General features: G+C 40.1%; 1 protein-coding gene across 1 annotated transcript; it reads right to left on the bottom strand.

The window, feature by feature from the left end:
• Positions 1-246: 246 nt before the first annotated feature.
• Positions 247-5,560, bottom strand: LOC147900353 (uncharacterized). The gene has a single exon (XM_087376732.1). The coding sequence runs from the start codon at positions 5,084-5,086 to the stop codon at positions 443-445; it is 4,644 nt and encodes a 1,547-aa protein (XP_087232858.1). The 5' UTR covers positions 5,087-5,560; the 3' UTR covers positions 247-442.
• Between the last annotated feature and the right edge of the window lie 13,287 nt (positions 5,561-18,847).

The following is an 18,847-nucleotide window of genomic DNA, read 5'->3' as shown; positions in this document are numbered from 1 at the left end:
TAAAGTCCTGAAAATGTCCATGCCCCTTGCTTATTGAGAGCCACTCCCCCAAACAAAGTCCACCTACAGATTAACTTCCAGAAGAGAAGTGGCCTGCCGTCATGCCGCAATAGGCACAAATTCAATATTTTGGAGACATTAAAAACCAATTAACACAGCACGAAACGTTTATGCACTAAGAACATGGCAAGATTCTGTCAGAACACTCATGGCGTTATAGAGAGTAGAAAGCTCTACTGTCAGAAACACTTTGTTTGAATTCAATATGTATACGTGGTAAATCACCCCAAAAAATGAGAGCTCTCCAAAACAGAGAGAACGGTCACATTTTGAAATTATTACCAGGCAGAATAACAACAATCTAGCATGCCGATATTACATCATGAATAAAAACTTGTCAGTTGGGTTGCAAAAGTACAAGGCCCCTCTCAATCTTTGCACATCAATGTCGTGCTTGACGCAATTGATTGTTTTGAGTTTCAAGTTCTTTCACTTGAGCCCAGGTCTCCTCCAGCTGCTTCTGCAACTCTTCCTTGTGCAGCTTCCCCTGCTTCCGCTCCTCCTGTAACTGCTTTCTAAGACTGTCCCTTTCCACCGTCACCATTTCCAATTTTTGTTGCAGGACCTGTACTTCTTGCTCCATCTCAGCAAGCCGAGCTTCTAATTCTCTGTCACTTAAATGGATGCAATGATCAGTTGTGCTTTTTGTGCTTTCTTCCTGAACCTCTAGTTCTAACATCTTCACTTCTTTGGCAGGCTCACTATGCCTCTCACTTGTGGCACCATGATCTACACCAATTCGAGTTTTTTCTGTCGCCACTGCTTTCTTTGCAAACAGTCGACCCAAATCCTCCAAAGATTTCCGACCAGGCAAAATATCTTTGTGTTGAAGGCCACTGTTCTTTGAGGCTTTAGCAGGACTATGTTCAAGTGATAAATGTGCTGCCCGAGATATTGTTGCATCCGTTGCAAATCTTGCACTTGTTTTTGAAGGAGATGTGTTACTAGTTCCCTTAGGGGAAGTCAAACCTGTGGTGCTTGCTCTTGTATCCCTCTGCCTCTCATTTGCCTTTTCATGAGTTCCCAAATGTTTTTTCAAGTTGATGGAGTGTGTCTCTGGGTTCAAGCTTTTACTTGCAGAAAGTTCGCAGGTATCACCTTGGGGAGGCTCTGTGGGTGAGCACACAGGCCTCGTTTGAGAAACTTCTGTCACTGGGTCTGGCCTGCTCTGTAAAATGGAAATGCAAGGCTCTTTGTGCTGTTCAACTGAAACAGACTTTAGGATATCCAAGGTAATTGGGGATTCTGTCAATAATCCTACCCCAGTTTGTAAAGGGCATTCTTGGGGCCCTGAAACAAGCATTATACGTGAAACAGGACTGCAAGAACCTTCACATACCTCTGCTGCTAGCCCAGGGCTAGACTCCACAGGAGGAACATGAGAGACTTCCTGAATTGCCGAAGAGATATCCCAGGATCCTTCACAGACATCTGAATCCACAGGAGGTACAAGATGACCTTCATGTATTGCCAAAGGTTTTTCCCAGGCTTCTGCTGCCTGCCCAGAGCTAGCCTCCACAGGAGGAGCATGAGGATATTCATCAATTGCCAAAGAAACATCACAAACTTCTGCTGTTGGGACAGGGCTAGCCTCAACAAGAGGGACCTTAGAACCTTCATCGATTGCAGAAGACACTTCAAAGATGTCTGCTGCTAGCCCAGGCCTAATCTCCACAGAAGGAACCTGAGAACCTTCAAAAATTGCCGAAGAAAGTTCAAAGATGTCTGCTGCTAGCTCAGGGCTAGTCTCCACAGGAGCAACCTGAGCATCTTCAGAGGTTGCCACAGACACCCACCTAGTATCTGCTGATGATACAATGTTTTCATGTGGACTAGGGGTTTCCTGTTGATTATTACTTATAAATCCCTTGTCAGATGACGGAGAAACTAATAGATGTTCTGCAGCTAAGTTGGCGCCCTGCAGACAGTAATCTTCAGATCCTTCCACTATCAGCAAACCAGTAGAGGGGAATTGCCCAGCAGAAGCCACAGTAATGATTTCTTTTGGTACGTAACTCGAAGAGCCTTCAGTTGTCCTAAAAGAAATCGGGCCAACTTCTTCTACTGATAGAGATCCAGCCTCTGGCCTCGGGGATACTTCAAGAGAAATCCGGCCAACTTCTTCTACTGATTCAAATCCTGCCTGCCCCCTAGGAGGTCCGTCAAGAGAAATCAGGTCAATGTCTTCCACTGATTCAGATCCAGCCTGGGGCCTGGTAGACGCTTGAAGGCCCACCAAAGTCACAGAACGAAATTCTGCTTCAACCTCGGAGCTTAAAACCCCTTCCTGCAAATTTGGGGAGCTTTCTTTATTTGTTGAGATTTTGTGTGCAAGATCTGCTTGAAAATTTTCCTGAATTATCACAGGAGATCGGGGCCCCTCTAACACGACACCCAACTCTCCATCGAAAAGAGCATTCTGGTTTACCTCGGGAGAATCAGACTGCAAAGGCCTTCCTGCTAATGGGGGGTGAGTACAAAGCAGTGCTGGTGGGAGTTGTTGCTTTTGTGACAGGGAAGAATTGGTAGCAGACACAACATCAATAGGTGGTACTGCAGATTCAGGTTGTGTTCCTGACTGCACCAGCGACCTACTCACCAATGAAGGTTCAAGAGGCACTTGTGCCACAGGCTCACGTATGGCATGCAAATTCCGAGCTTGATGCCTTTCTGGTAAATGAGACCGTAAACCCCTCGGCACAGCAAAGGGAATGACAGGAAGATGAGCTTCAGAATGCTCTCTTAACTGAGCCCGAATCTCTTTCTGTCTTTGAGACGAAGAATCTGTAGCAGCAGCCAACATGGGGGCAGCTTGCATGTCTGGCTGTTGCCTGCCCTGAATAACCCTGCGCTCCAGTTCCTGCTGAGGTGCAGCCTGCAGGGATGACCTTGTTTCCAAGCGAGTAGAGGGTCCATGTACACCTACCTCTTTTCTAGCCGGCTCCTGATGATGTGAGCCTTGAACTGGTGCTTGAGACCTTAAAGCCCTTCCAACGTGTGATGGCATGTGTATCTCTGTTTGAGGTCCTGCTTGTCTAATAGGACGAAGAAGTTCAGGTGCCTGAGATCGCAAAGATTTTGAAACAGCTACAGAATTGAGGGCACTGGGCATTCCTGACTCTGTATCGGGCAGTTGCTCTGGGCTCTGTTCTGCCCTTGAAGAAGAGGGTCCCCGGTAAGCCAATTTTCCATCTTTATCTTTATTCACTGTATGGTTCACATAACCCACTCTGTGACAATTTTTTGACCAATAACCCTTCTGCATTTCAAGTAAGCGGGCCTCAAGCCTTGCAAGGACTATGGTTCGTTCAAAGCCTTGCTTATCATGAGCAGGCTCTACAAAATTAGCTTCCAGAACGCCAATAATGCCTCTACCACGACTGGCTGCTGAGTTCCATATCCTCCAGAAAGGCTTGATAAGCCTGTTCTTATGATAAACATTGAAGCCCTGGACATCAATATGTTCCTTGGCATCTTTTACAAAGCCAATAGTGACAACAGCCTTCATATGCCCCCCCTCCCTTTGCACCACATCAGGTCCACCCTGAGGCCTATACGTTGACACCTGAGTGTACATCAAATCATCTATCAAGTTGTGGTGTTCAATTTCGTTTCCCCGCAAAAACATTCTAAAACCTTGAGGAAGTCTCAGGTACAGAATGGATGCATAACTTCGCAAAGAATGTCTGTATGTCAAGTAATGCCTGGAATTTGGAAAGCGCTCAGCCATAGAGATGTTTCTTTCATCTCTATTGGCGCCTCTGACCTGGATGTCATAAGGATTTGCTTCAAAATCCAACTCAAGCTGCCCTTGATCATCTTCCCAGAGGTTAAAAACTATGATCTTTGTCCCTTGACTTTTCATCCCTTTAAACTGATCCAAAAGCTCTGACTCCGTTGAATATGGGGACCATCGTTTCATGGTCTCCATGTTCCTGTTCCAGTCGTCCACATTGCTTCGTATAAGCTTCCGCAATCCAAAAGGTTGGATGTCATAGTCAACCATGGGAACAACAATATCCTCCTGTCCCGTCTCTCGAAGAAAAGTGTAGGACAACATACCTATGCTTTCAGTTGGGCCACAACCTTGACAAGCTGGACACCGGGAAAATACGATCACATCCGCCCCAAGCCGCATGGTACTAGTCTTGAAGCCATTCCCATATTGACCAATCGTGTTTGCAATCTTGCTCTTTGCAGAATAACCAAGGGACATGCATTGCCGCATGCTGTCTGGATTCATACCACCCCCATCATCTTCGATCAGTAACATGGGATCACCAGCTTTTGGGTTTCTTATCATGTCCACACGCACAAAAGTTGCCCCATTGACAACTTCATCTAAAGCATTGTCCAGAAGCTCAGCAATCGCTCCAAGAGCCCATTTGTGGCTGGTTGCATTCGAATGAAGAAATTTGGGGTGTACACGGACATGATCCATTCCACCCCCCACGGATTTCCGTCGAACTTGGTCACTTTCATAGTCGCCTGCTTTCCAAAACTGCCTCAAAACTCTGTCTGTACTCCTGCTAGGGACAAAATTTGCTAAGGGAGATGACCCCAACGCTGTAAGTGGAGCAGTCTGAAGAGAGAAACTTCCATGGGGCTCCAAAGGTTCCAGAAAATCAACTGGAAGATCCGGACTCCTTGATTCAAGCGGTTGATCGACAATTCGCACCTGAAGGAAATCGTTTCTTCTGTTGACTGCCCCATTGAGATCCATCTGCTGCGTTCTAGGCCTTTTCGGCGAGGAAGCAACCAAACTGTTTCCATTCGCGCTGTGCAAGAAAACAAAAGGATTCGATCTTTTGGATTGTGATGCCCTTACAACTGGGGACATCACATCTTCTCCGCCATCTCCATTATTGAAGCTCTTCTCGCCACTACTGCTGCTACTAATCTCTACGACAGGCACGTCACCGGCCGCCCCATCGTAAGCCGAAGCTTCTAATTTCACTGAGTGCAACCCGAAAGGTTGCTGCGCAGGCCTAAAACCCTCTTGCTTTGTGGTGCCAGTCCAAGCCATTACATTTAGGTGCGAGTTTGCACAAAATTCTTGTTAGCACAAGAACCGAGCTGCACCCAATTTTGTATGAATCTGCACAAAGCCCTTGCTAGGACCAGAGCAAGTAATGCTCTTCGCTCCACCCGAACCTAAAAGGCAGCGCAGCGCACGACCAAGCCCGCCTGATCTCCGCCTTGCTCCACGGGGCCGGAAAGCCCGAAAATCGGCGCTGCAGAAGCTGGGAGCAGAAAGGATCAGGAAGCCGTTCTCTCCCTGTACGAATTCCGAAGCAGAATTGGACAAAAGGTGCGCGGCTAAAGAGAATTGTTCCGCAGGAAAGCTTGAGAGCGGTGTGGCGAGTGCTGGCCCTAAAAAGAGAGATTCAGCTGAAAGATGCTGTGGCGGAGAGGGCAATCTGCAGAGGATGTGGATGAGGGGACGAGAAAGCGAAGGGGAAAAATCAGAGAAAGCAATTGATTGACTGTCGGAGGAATGCGAAAGAAGGATTTTGGAAGCTTGCTGGGGAAGACGAAACAGAAACAGAAAAGAGAGAAAGAGAAAGAGAAAGAGAAAGAGAAAAGCCCATAAAAGCACAAGATTTGGAGATATTATCAATTATCAAACTATCCACTTCATACTTACTCCACACGTGCTTGCTTCACGAGTCACCCCCTCCACACATGCACCCTAGGTCTCTTTTGACTTCAGCGCTCTCTCCTGAGTCCTCTATCACATCCCGGGCCACACTCCCTCCATTCAGCGCACCCTCCATCATCCGACACCCATCATTCAATCTCGAGTTTTCGATGAAGGACCGCATAACACCCGAAATCCACCACCACACCATCTGGTGAGCTGCGCACGCCCCCGCCTCTGTCCCCACCTTGCCCCCACACAAGCCTCTCGACGACGGTCGCGAAAGATTACGTGTCGGCCTTCCCAGTCGAAATCCAGTCACCCGACCTACTCGCCAATCCTCCCGGGAAAAGCCTCCTTGTGGCCCCTTCATGGTCCTCTTGTGAGGCACGCTACCTTGGACCTGCATGCCGTGCACACCCCAACACACACACCCGCTATGGCCACCAAGCCAGGAGAAAAAAACAAATGTCAGCATGCACAACACGTTTTTGAATTATGTCGTCTCCACCCTTTGGCATGCAACATGCATCATGATGCAGGAGCAATGGTAGCTCAATTGGTGGGGCATTTGCCCACCTCAGCAACCGCTCTCATTTGAATCCCAAGAGATGACTCTTGCCTACCTAGGAATGTAGGCCACATGTAGATGTGTCCTTCATCGTTGGCCACCAAGAGTGTGTGACTAGGTGGTTGAGTGTGACAAAAAAAAACAAGCATCAGACCCTCTATGCTCTTAACTTAAGCATTTCAATGCCCAATTCATCTCATCACTAAGATCATAGCCTTAAAATTGAGTTTTTCACATGGTTTAAATGTTTGTGGTTGATTCACTATATGAAGTGTGTTCTACAAGCGTATTAGGGCATGTAAATGATGCAATTTTCTATCATGGTGTAAATGTTTGGAGCTGCCTCGTGGGTGTGAAGTGTGTCTCGGTTTCTACAATTTAATTAGGCGAGATTCGCTAACTATGCATATGTCCCTCGCGCCCCTCAATACGAAGCAGAGGATGATTACATTAAGAGAACTCTGATCAACATAGACAAATGGAACAAAAAATCAAAGCATTCAAGCCCATAGGTAAAACTAGTGTGTCACATATAGCACTATTCAATCAAGCCAACCAAAAAAGCAAGTTTGGTCCCACACATCAGTGCATGTTAAATTAGTAGAAATATGTCATGGTCTTTTGTTCGCACTGCATCCTTAGAGGGAGTGCTATAGTGGAGGATTGAAACTCTTTCATCAATTTCCATATGTACTTTTTTTCAAATGAGTTAAATTGAAATTGCCATTTCTGGAGTTCCTCCTACAAAAATTGCCTATTAATAGCCCAATGCCCTTTAAAGAACCATTTGCTCTCTCTTTTGCATCCAAAAGCGCCTGCTTTACCACTATACTTGTGCACTCTTGTTCCTATTGTTGAGGAATCAATCTATCCCTTCAAAGCATGGATAAGACCTTCTATTGCCTCACCTCACTAAGGGATCAACAACAATATTTCTATTGCAATAAGGGGGCCCCAAGAAAACCCAACCAATTGCCCTCCATTAAACCTAGCGTGGGCTCACTAAGTGATACAACCACACAGACAAACACTACAAGCAAATCCTAATGTGTCATTGCGGTTCCCTAAACTATGATAGTGGCAAGTGGGGAATGAAACTTTGCACAAAGCCTTGGAAAGGGAGTGGAAAGGCAATCAATCCAAGGGCACCCTTCGATAAGCTATGATGGTGGCAAGTTGGGAATGAGCATTCACACAAAGCCTTTGGAAGGCATCTAATCCAACAGTCCATATTGGATCTAGGACAACTTTTACCCTTCATGTGCTCTTCCATATTCCATGTTTCTACACTCCATAAATTGCCCCCTAGATATGTGATCATGCGTTTAACTCCACCTCTCATGTCCCATTATATGTGCCTGTGTGGCATGTTTCACATGAATCTATTGTTGTCCTCTTATATTGGCATTTGTGGTTCATGTCTATATGTGTTTTAAACTCCTTTACCTTTTGCTATGCCATTCGAGCTTCTCAGCTATGAAAAGTAGACTTCTGGATAGATTAGTAAGATTCATTATATCGTAAGAATATAAGAAATGAAAGACATTCCCTATTCTCACATTCTTAATGCTCTTTATATGTCAGGAATTGAGCTTTCTACACTCACTAAATCATGCATGTCTGCACACGTGCACCCCCACACATGTACACGCATGTGCACTTGCATGTGCATCGCACATGCATTTGTGTGTGTGTGTACGTGTGCGTGCACGCACCCCTGTGTGGGGGGGGAGGTGTCCTCTCATGACTCTTTAGACACCTAAGCATTCTTTAGGCAAAATTATGATGTTGACTTTGACAAACACAATATTTTTAAAAAGATGTTGAATCCTTAGGCGGTCCAGGTTCAAGGTTCACTTACCTGCCACCATCAAAACAAACTAGGTGTTAGAACATCATAGTTATGTTTGGGTAGACAGGTAATGCCTATTTTCCCTGACTTGTTATCGCTTTACCTAGGAATATAGACAACCATATGGATTCTACTATAATTTTTTTTTTAAATAAGGAGGGAATGAGTGCATGGGTTGAGAAGGGAGTAGAGGAGATATTGGAGGATTAGTGTGCTTGGTGTGTGGGGTGGTTAAAAAGAGAGTGTAAATGGGAGATTTCACAGGGGTTACATAAAAGAATAATTCATATTTGGGGAATATACATGTGTGTGTGTGTGTGTGTGTGTGTGTGTGTGAAGAAATAAGTGTTTGTGTGTGTGAGATACAATTACTAATCAAAATTTCTATGTGTGTGTGTTTGTGTGCATGCGCGTGCGTGTGCGCATGCCTTTGTGTGGGGGGGGGTTGTCCTCTCATGCCTCTTTAGACACCTAAGCATTCTTCAGGCACTCTTTACATACATCCCTATATGATGCTTATCATATGGGTGACATTATTTGCGTATTTTGGAAGTGTTTTCCCATGGCTTCTAGCTACCACACTTGATGGTGGCAATTGCAAATTGCATCAATCAATTGAATCAGTGGTTTGACTTAAAAAAGTGTCTACATGTCTACCACATTTGGTGGTGGCAATTGCAAATTGCATCAATTAATTGAATTAGTGGTTTCACTAAAAAAAGTGTATGCTTGTGTTTGTGCGTGCATGCATGCCTTTGTGTGTGTGTGTGTGTGTGTGTGTGTGTGTGTGTGTGAGAGAGAGAGAGAGAGATAGAGACTCTATAACAAGTAGGAAGTCATGCCTCCTTCCACATCAATGTCTTGTCTTCCCTTGATGATCACTTACTTTGACCAAATGTCCTCTCTTTGTCTTGAGATTTTCTTCACTTGTTGGCACACTTTTTAAAAGTTGTTAACTTTCTACAAACCTTGAGTGAGGGAGACCATTGTGTAATTTTGAAATGGAGATATATAGGTCCTTAGGGGCTTCAAGGATTTGAAGTATCCCGTAAACATAAAGCCCACAATACAAGCGAGTGAACATTAAATATTTGAAATTTTGTACTACTATGACTTTTGCATGAGATTGCCACACCAACATTTCCCCTTTTGATTTGAGAGTTAAATATGATCTTAGAAATCCATATAAAATCCTTTACTCTCAAACATCCTACCCCTTTATTTATAATATTTACTCACCATCAACTCACCATACATTGTGACTCCTTAGCTTATAATGTTTACCACGCGCATATATCATAAAGTGAAATACATCATTGCAACAACTGTGACCTCATATGTGAAGGAACTCTGAAACATGACTAAGGAATCTGACTAATTGATAGGTACAACTTAGCCTATCAATAACTCCATGAGATGTGATATCAAAGGTTATCATGGGGTTTAGTAACTTCATAACATTTATCCTCCATTTATCACTCATATATGGTTTATTTCAAATCATTTCAAGTGCATAAAAGGACAAAATGAGATGCATAACATTGAACCTAACAGCAATTTTGAGGTTCCAATATCTCCTAGAAGGTTCATATCGGGCATTTACATTTTGTGCCCATATTAAGCAAAAATATGATAATTGCTTTCAATATAAGTAAAGATTTGAGCTTAAGTAATGTCTCTCTCTTATAGCAACAATGCGCATATTTATATGCTTTATTTATACATAAACCTTGTGGTGCATAGTTCCATTTCATGTTTTTCCGTGATTATTTAAGTGAATATTTGTGTGTGTGTGTTTTGGACACTATTTTTGGTAGCTTTGGTCAAAGCTTGATCAATTTTGATCAAAATTCAGTCCTACCTTCACCAATAGCTTCAACAACTCAAAAAAGACATTCTCAAGTGAAATTTAAGGAATTTTGTACCTTTTTGGAAAATATTATTCAAAACATCGCTTTTGCCATATTTGCCCATACTCTTAATTTTTTGTTCAACTTCACAAATTTATTATCGAGAACGAAATTGGTTATCTACATCTACAAAGGATTGTAATTGCAATAATATCAGGCACAATCTTGGGTAAACTAATAGCAAAACCCTTGATGTGGGTATGAGAATTCATATTATGATTTTTTCCAATATAACATATGATCTACTTTATGAAATCATGTACACATAATATAAATGGGATATTTAAGGTGATACAATATATCAATTTTGCCTAAATAAGAACTTTGTTCATCTCAAATGATGTAAAAATACCTCATAAGCTACTTTATGAAAGCATGTACACATAATATAAATGGGATATTTAAGGTGATAAGCTACTAAATATATTAGACAGTCAAAATAAAAGGGGAATAATTCACATGATTTTCATTAAAAAAAGAGGATGACTCCATGAGCTAGTGAGATCATATATGTGTTCGTGTTAATGGAACAAAAGTTAAATAATGTTATGTGCATGGAGCAAAAAATAAATTATGTTCTAGCATAGTATGTATTTTTTAGTATAGGTATGTGCATCTATGTAAGATATGAACAAACAAATTCGCTTAAAAGTAATCGCAACTCATAATAGATACAACAATTATCTCTAAACAAAAGGAACAAGCATCAAAATGAATGCTTATCCAAGCGTACACGCCTTCATCATGTTTGTATACATGTGTACATACATAGCTACATGTGCATATGCATAAAAAAGCATTTGTGTATCATCAAGTACACTTGCACACATAAAATTATGGAACTCGCTTTGTGAGAACCAAACTAAAATTTTCAACCTTCCTAGATATACTAATTGGTTCCTCTTTTAGGTCTATTGTAAAGGAAGGATTTCTTTTAACAACAAGAGCGATAATTTTGTCCCAAATACAATTTGAAAAGGTTTCTCCTATTGAAAAGCAAGTACAAGTTAGATCCTTTTGGTGCCACAAAATATTTAGCACTTATCATAATAAATAGACTTGGATGAAATTTTCTATTTTTCAAGCTTGTAATGGTTTCCTTTTCCTACAACAAGGAGCACTTTCTTGTGGAAAAGTTTTTTAGGATCAAAATCACAATTAAATTTTCCCATAGATAGTGAAATAGAGCTACTTTTTTCTCACACGAGATCATTCTCCACATTTTTGTTCTAAAATCCTTGCTTTTCGTGGTCTCGTACGAAGGGAGAGGGAAAACCTTCTTTTTATTCAAGAATGGTATGCTTATTATCTCTTGGGCCTACATTAATGGATGTGGGGGGGTAGGATCCAAGAAAGCCACGTGAGTGAGTCACCCAAAAGAGCAAATATTCTTGAGGTGCTCTCAAACACATAAGGACATACTTTAATGAGCAATGCTTATTATATATGCATAGTGATTTTGGGTGAGACAATATTTATAAGCCTAAAATTGAGCATATGACTTTGTCAATATTTAATCTTGTATTCATTTGATACCACATAAATAACTCTATATTTCACTTTGCTTAAAGTTACACCATCAATCATACTATATATTCAAGGGTGCTTTTAATTCTTTGTATGTATCTAGCCCAATCAAACTCCTCACTAAATTTATCATGTAATTGGCATACAAAAAGGTGCTTTTTGCAAACATAAAGGCAAAGACAAATGTCCTACAAACATAAAGGGCAAGTAGTTATATTTACAACGTAAATATTTTATTTCGTCTTTATTGTTTGATGTAAATTGGAAATGATGCCATGGCCACACTTACAAATCATCAGCTCATTACTTTGTTATTAAGCACATTAGCATCACTTTGTGTAGATGTTTTGTGAAAACTATAATAATTTGTGTGGCATTTAATTATGATGCTTTCAACCTCAAGCTATTTCCCTATTTTCAAAAGAATGAAGCAACTATAAGGCATCAATGCACAACATTGACAAGGATACGTTCTACATAAGACAAGAAGATAACACCTTACATTGTTTTAAGTATTTTCTAAGAGAAAATTTTGAAAACTTTCCTCATTCTTGATGATTGCAACCTAATTAGGGCCTAATTCCTTGTGTGATAGCCTACTATATTTAACATATCATGAACTTTGTAGTGTAGCAATGGATCATTCCTTTAAGTTTTTGTGATACTTGGTCCTCTCTCATACTCACATAGAAATTATCCATAAATCCTTCAAATATATATGAACTTTGTTGTGTAATAATGGGTCATCCCTTTAATTATGTCCTTGGGTTGCTTGGTACGATCTCATATTCATGCATAAAATTATCCATAAATCTTTTATAGACATGTCATTACTCATTTTGAGGACTAGCTTTGAATTTAGACTAACTTAGATGTAGTCATTTTATGGACTAGTCATTTTTAGTACTCTTTTTTGTGAATATAGTGCATCTTTATCTTGTCACACTTTTCTAGGTATGTCAAACATTGGTCATACCTTGACTATATTGATACAAGATAACACATGGGTTATGTAAAGGGAGTGTAAAGGCTATATGAGGGACATTAATCAATTTTTTATCCAAGAAGTTATAATGATCAAATACACCAACCCAAAAAGAAAAAAACACCACATCCTGCAATATATTCTACTTCTCATGTATGGGGATTCTATAAACTAGTTCAAGGAATTTTACATCGACTTTTATGTTTTGTTACCGAGGCTCCATTTGTTAGCTACTCCCTATGGTATTTTATCAAATGCACTCGGCATAAACGTAGCACACATCCACAATATATTCTATATTCTCATGTATGGGGATTTTGTAAACCAATTCAAAGACTTTTATATCAAGTTTATGTTTTATTATCAAGGTTCCATTCATAAATTACTCTGGGCTCCCTATGGTATTTTATTAAAGAAATAACATTCACAAAATGTGCCTTACTCCTTGTAAGCTCTTTTGTGATTTTGATACTGCCTCGATGTAATTGGTCTCATTCATGTTTAAAAAACATGTAGTGTGTCCAATTTTAAATATTGACAAAGGTCGTGGATAAAGGAAGTGTGGATGAAATGTATGCTTATTATGTGAAGCTTCCTAAGGGATTTAAACTTATTGTTGAGCCTTGTAGATCTTTACCTTTGTCTCACTCCTTTTTCGTTTTCTTAGAGATTTTTACAACCTTTTTGACAATTAACATATGTGCTATATAGTTTTTGAAATGTACCTATTTTTCTTACAAAATGATCACACGTAAATCATTGCTTTCATGTTTGAAAAGGGACAAATTCATGGCTCCAGACTTCTTGTAGTTGATTAGTTATTAATTGCATGTAAGTTTTCCCTTAATGTTGAATGCATCCTATATTTAAGCCTTGTACCAAATTGAAATGATCTATAATATATACCTTCTTCTTCAGATATTTAATGTGATTAGGTGGACAATATCTCTCAAGAAGAACTTTAAAGAAGTAAAATTTTGTAAGGATAATATTTATTTTTCCCTCATTCAAAGCTACAAGAATTGTGTGTGTGTGTGTGTGCATGCGTGCATGCGTGCGTGTGTGTGTGTGTGTGAGAGAGAGAGAGAGAGACAGAGAGAGAGAGGGAGGGAGGGAGGGAGGGGGGGGGGAGAGAGAGAGAGAGAGAGAGAGAGTTTAGTAGAAGTCTTCAAAAGACTGAAGGGTCTATGAGACCAAAGCAAGTTTAATACAATTAGCTAAAAGGGTGGACCTTCCAATCAAGCATCATCACCCACAATGAATGCAACATAATCAAATCATATTAGATCTAATACATGAAAGAAATCTCAACCCATAGTGAGGGTGAAAGCTCAAGGAGGAATGAGGCCATGATGATAGGAAACCTATGATAGAGCTCTGACAATGGTCTATGCATGTGACCTATTGTGTTCTCCTAGTCGTGCCCCTTGTCTGACAAGAGCCACTGTAACCCCCATTGGTTGTGCCCTTGATCTAGTGAACACACACAGACACACACACGCATGCACACATGCATGCACGCGTGCACACACACACACACAAGTTCTTTGCTATATTTTAAAAAGAAACTGACATAATGGATCTAGCCTCATTTCAAGTTCTATGTATTTGGTCATATCTTTAGAGCATATCCTTTTTACAATGGCTTTATATCCTCCATCTCAAAATCCTTCCTTATCCACCATCTCAAGATGCGTCCTTATCCTACACCTCAAAGTGCCTCATGTTCACCATTACCTTTTCATTTCATCATTTCTAAATGAGATGATGACATTTCAAGGACATTGGTATCACATATAATGTGGATCCCATACATAGCCTCCTATATTTCAAACAAGCAAGGGTGAAAATCACATTTCATCCAATTCATTATTGTGTGAGCACTAGAGTATTTGAGATAAATATCACATATTGTAATGCCCTCCTAAGTGCTAGTTTTTAAAAACGTGGGAGCGATGTGAATTTTAAAAATATAAAATAAAAAGCACAATTATAAAAATCATGTCTACATTATGAGAATGATTCAATGAGCTCAATATCAAAGAGCTTGCATATAATTCCAACCCCTGCACTTCTTAAGCTAACATATTGCCTCCACTACAGGTTTCACATTTGTCTATTGTTGATATGAACTTTGCAGCATAAAATTGGGCACCCAAGAGAAAAAAGTTAAAGCATTCTTTATGGAGTATAATGAGAGATATAGTTTAAATACCACCTCATTGAATATATATTTTTAAAATGGTTTTTTGAAAGCATGTTTTTAAAGTAATCAAGATTGTGGAAATGCCAACCATGATATGTAACACTATTTGCCCTATGCACACATGAAAACATTTTTGTTCTTGTATAATGTAAGCTTTTAAAATATGAGTGTGAAAAATGATTTATGTACAAGGTATTGCCTTATGTATGGCTTCAAGATCATTCTTAAATCCCAAATTTCCATCCTCATCGGTGCCTTTGAGCAGCAAATCATCTATGTAAAAAATGACTATCAATCCCTGTATTCTCACTTAATATAGAGGGTACTTTTAGTTGGACTATTCTCGAGTGACTATTGAACTAATGGTGTATCTTTTCATACCAAGCACATGGAATTTGTTTAAGCACATAAAGATCCTTATCTAGCTACACACTTTACCTTCCTATCTAGGCATCACAATCCAATGGGATGACTTACATAGGCTTCCTCCTACAATTCCCCATTTAGAAAAGATACCATCAAATTTCTTTTTCACCTTGTCATGTACCTGTCAATGGTATCAACATTTTTCCTTTTCACCTTGTAGACTTGCTATCCCAATAGCATTTTGGCTATGGAAAATCATCCATGTGTTTTTATGGATTGCATGCAATTTAGCTTGCAAAGCTCTCATGCAATGATCATTTTTGAGAAAATTGTGCTCAATGAAGTTGTGTTAGCATATATTGAGCTCCTTCTAAACTTCTTAAACCAGCCTTTGTCCTTTTGGGAAGAGGAGCCACCAATTTTCTATCTTGCAAAGTTGATTTGAGCCACCTAAGTACTATTCTATCTTCTTGTATCAAGCACTCGACCTCAAAGTCGTGCACGATTTCATAGAACGAATGATGATTATGGCAAGAGGGAAACAAATCCCACTTTGTCACTTATTCCATATGAAAACCCAAGGCTGAAAACCATCCAATTACGGTTTGGATATCTACCCGATATCTAGAACCATAACAATGAAAGTTCAGGTTGGTGAGCTGAGTGAGAGGAGACTATGTGGCTAGCACGTTTCCTTCCGTGATGCTATGTTCCACGGTCAGAACGACTATTCAAACTCGCCGAAGCTCTTTCTGAGGCAAGGCGAGAGACTTGTTCGCGAACCTGTTCAATTGCCCATTGTTTTCAGATTTTTAATAGTAGAATTTTTACTATCCTCTAATATTTTTGGATCTTCATCCATTACATTTTTTTGCTTATCTGAACTTTTCACAAAGCTTCTTTTTTTCAACAATTTGCTTATTTGAAACTTCTAGAGGGCTCTCTTCTATGAGAATTTCTTCCACATTCTCATGTGTTATGGGTTGTTCATGACCATAAGGACGATGATCTCATAGTGAATGAGGTTTCTTAAGGAAAAGGAATTATATAAGTGATGATTGATTTGGTGATGGGTGGAGAAGAGAATAAGTTTTGAATTCTCAATAGCAAGGAATGCAAAAATGGTTGGAGAGATAAGTGAATGAGATTAGGATTTTGCAAGGGTATTTGATGTAGATGTAAGCTTCTTATTCAACTTAATTTGTATTTTCTTATGCATCATGGCCACCATCACTATATTGTGCATCCTCATTGCTTTAATGATTTTTCATTTAGTATAAAATGTAGCACATTGTGGTCATATGGGTGACACTTTTGTGTGGAATGCATCAATTCAAAGAGGGCCACACTTGATTGTGGACTCATGGCTTAATTTATACAATATATTCAAGCAAAAACATAAAATGTCAACCTTCTTTCCTCACAATTAGATTATTGTGGGACTGTAATGTAACCATCTATTAACCCCCTTGCCCTTGCCCCCACCCCCTTGAAAAAAAAAGAGAGAAAGAAGACCAATGGTGGGACTGATGACCCTTCAAGAAAAGGAAATCAAAAATGAAGGGAAAATGAGCTATGGGGTTAATTAGATGTATTTGTATAAAGATTTTATTTTACAACATCATAATCTATTTTTTATGGTCTAAGGTACACCTAAGGCACTAAGGGAACCATAGACATGGGAGCACCAAGTGTGCATGTAAAAGACTAGCCCATGTAAACTAGGAGTCATCGAGAAGCTAATGAGGCTAGCCCCCCTACATAAATCGACTTAAGAGGGAGATCATCTCTCTTGAGGGCAGGTGCAAGAGAAGAACATCCTTGGGAGATTTACCATGAAGGGACCTTGACCACCTCATAGGGGAACAAGAGACAAAGATAAAGAAGTCCAAGTGACTATGAATCGTGGATCTGGCTGCAGCCAGAAGCTTGTGACTCCTAGAAAGTAGAGAAGAGTTGCTAAGCAAGATCCTTGGGGGTTAAGGGAGGAATCTATCACCTACTACAAGGGGGAGAGAATTCCTTAGAGATGATCATTTCCTCAAAGGTAGCTCACGGGGTGATTGGGAGGTTGAAGATTCAATAAGGATCTCCATAAAGCATCGAAAGTGATACTAGGCTTACTCTTTTCAATCCTTTCAATCCAAGATTTTACTACTATATAAGGACTCTAGGACTTTTTTGCAACAATTTTTTAAGTAGGCATTATGTTATGGTTTTTGTGTGTGCATAGTACATGCATGCTCTTAGATTGAGGGGATCTTTGAGAAGGCTCTACTTTAGTGCCAATTCAAATTCATTCTAATGTATAACTAATTAGTTTTAGTTTTAAGTTATCCCTATGCGACCCCTAGTAGTAATTCATGATTGTTATCTTTGGAGGCGAGTGCAGAGTCAAAGTAGGACCATACAAGCATGAAAGCTTAGGTGTGCATGTGTATTCTTGCGATGTTGATCTAATGAGAGTGGGTGAGTGAAGAAAGGCTCATACAATATTTATTTACTTTGGTGTGCTTCTCATGTACATAAACAATGACAAGGGATTAAAACAAAGGGTCATTTAATTAGATTCTCAGGGGAGGACTAAAAGTACATCGACTATCATTAATGTCTTTAAGTTTGTGGGTATACAAATAAGTCACATACTCAACCTAGGTGGACCCCCAGGAATATGATGAGATTAAGGAAGGAAATCCAATCAAAACAATGCCTGGAAAATAGTTCCTTGGTGTGGGGAAAGGTTTCCACAAGAATAGGCATACTGGACCATTTGCTAGTTAAGCATGAAAAAGGGAAAAGGGGATATAAAGAGTGAAGGATAGTTTGAATAGGGTTACTGGTCATGGGAGTCTAAAATAATGAGAAATGCATGGGAAAAGGCTATAAATGACAAACAAATGGTTAATATGATGTCATCCATCAGTATACGAGTCCATGGGTTACCTTCTTTGGCCATGCAACATGGGAGAGGATTCAAATGTCACTTAGTACATGTGGTACATGAGTGAGCTTAAAGGTGTACTATAGAGTAGTTCAGGGCTCATAAGAGCCCATGAACAACTTAGCCCATCCACACAAGACAGATTGTGTGCTCATAGGACATTCATAGAAGTCATCATCCTATGTTAGTTCCTTGTTAGTTTAGAAGGATATAATGGTGTTCAAATTAGCACCCCACCCTTGTTCATTTACTTTCTAACAAGCTTGGCAAATATGCCCTGAAAACCTAACCCAAACTATGTTCTAAAGGATATTCTATAAATAAGAAAGTAACACTTCACTAATCCAAAATGAATATATTTAGAAGTAGTACTAACAACTTGGCACACATGGAGATAAAGTGGAAGGATGCATGTGTGGACAAAGGCATCACATCCAAATATGCCAAAATAGGAAATGTCAGGCTTCTTGCCAAAATAGGCTTCAAAAGAAGTGACCTTGGGGACAACAGACGTCGAAGAGCGATTCAGGATGTGAACTGCCGAGGCAGTGGCTTCAGCCCACAGGAGCCGAGGAACTTCTTGATGAGTAATCATGGACCGAGACTTCTCTACCACAGTACGATTCTTGCATTCAACAATGCCTGCTTCACACCATTCTTGGAAGCGAGAATATGCCAAAGATTTTAGGGGCAAAAAGTGTATCCACGTAAACTGACTGAAGTCATCAACCAGTAGCATGAAGTAGAGAGCCCCACTAAGATTGGCAATAGACATGGGTCCACAAAGA

This window comes from Dipteris shenzhenensis, chromosome 7 (genome assembly GCF_047967505.1).
Source record: "Dipteris shenzhenensis isolate YYH24624 ecotype China chromosome 7, Dip_SZ_1.0, whole genome shotgun sequence".
Lineage (NCBI taxonomy): Eukaryota > Viridiplantae > Streptophyta > Polypodiopsida > Gleicheniales > Dipteridaceae > Dipteris > Dipteris shenzhenensis.
Note: the sequence above shows the minus strand (reverse complement) of the source record. Positions and strands in the feature narration are given on the sequence as shown.

Coding starts and splice junctions, on each gene's coding strand:
- LOC147900353 (XM_087376732.1), bottom strand. CDS start 5,086: ATGGCTTGGACTGGCACCACAAAGCAAGAGGGTTTTAGGCCTGCGCAG.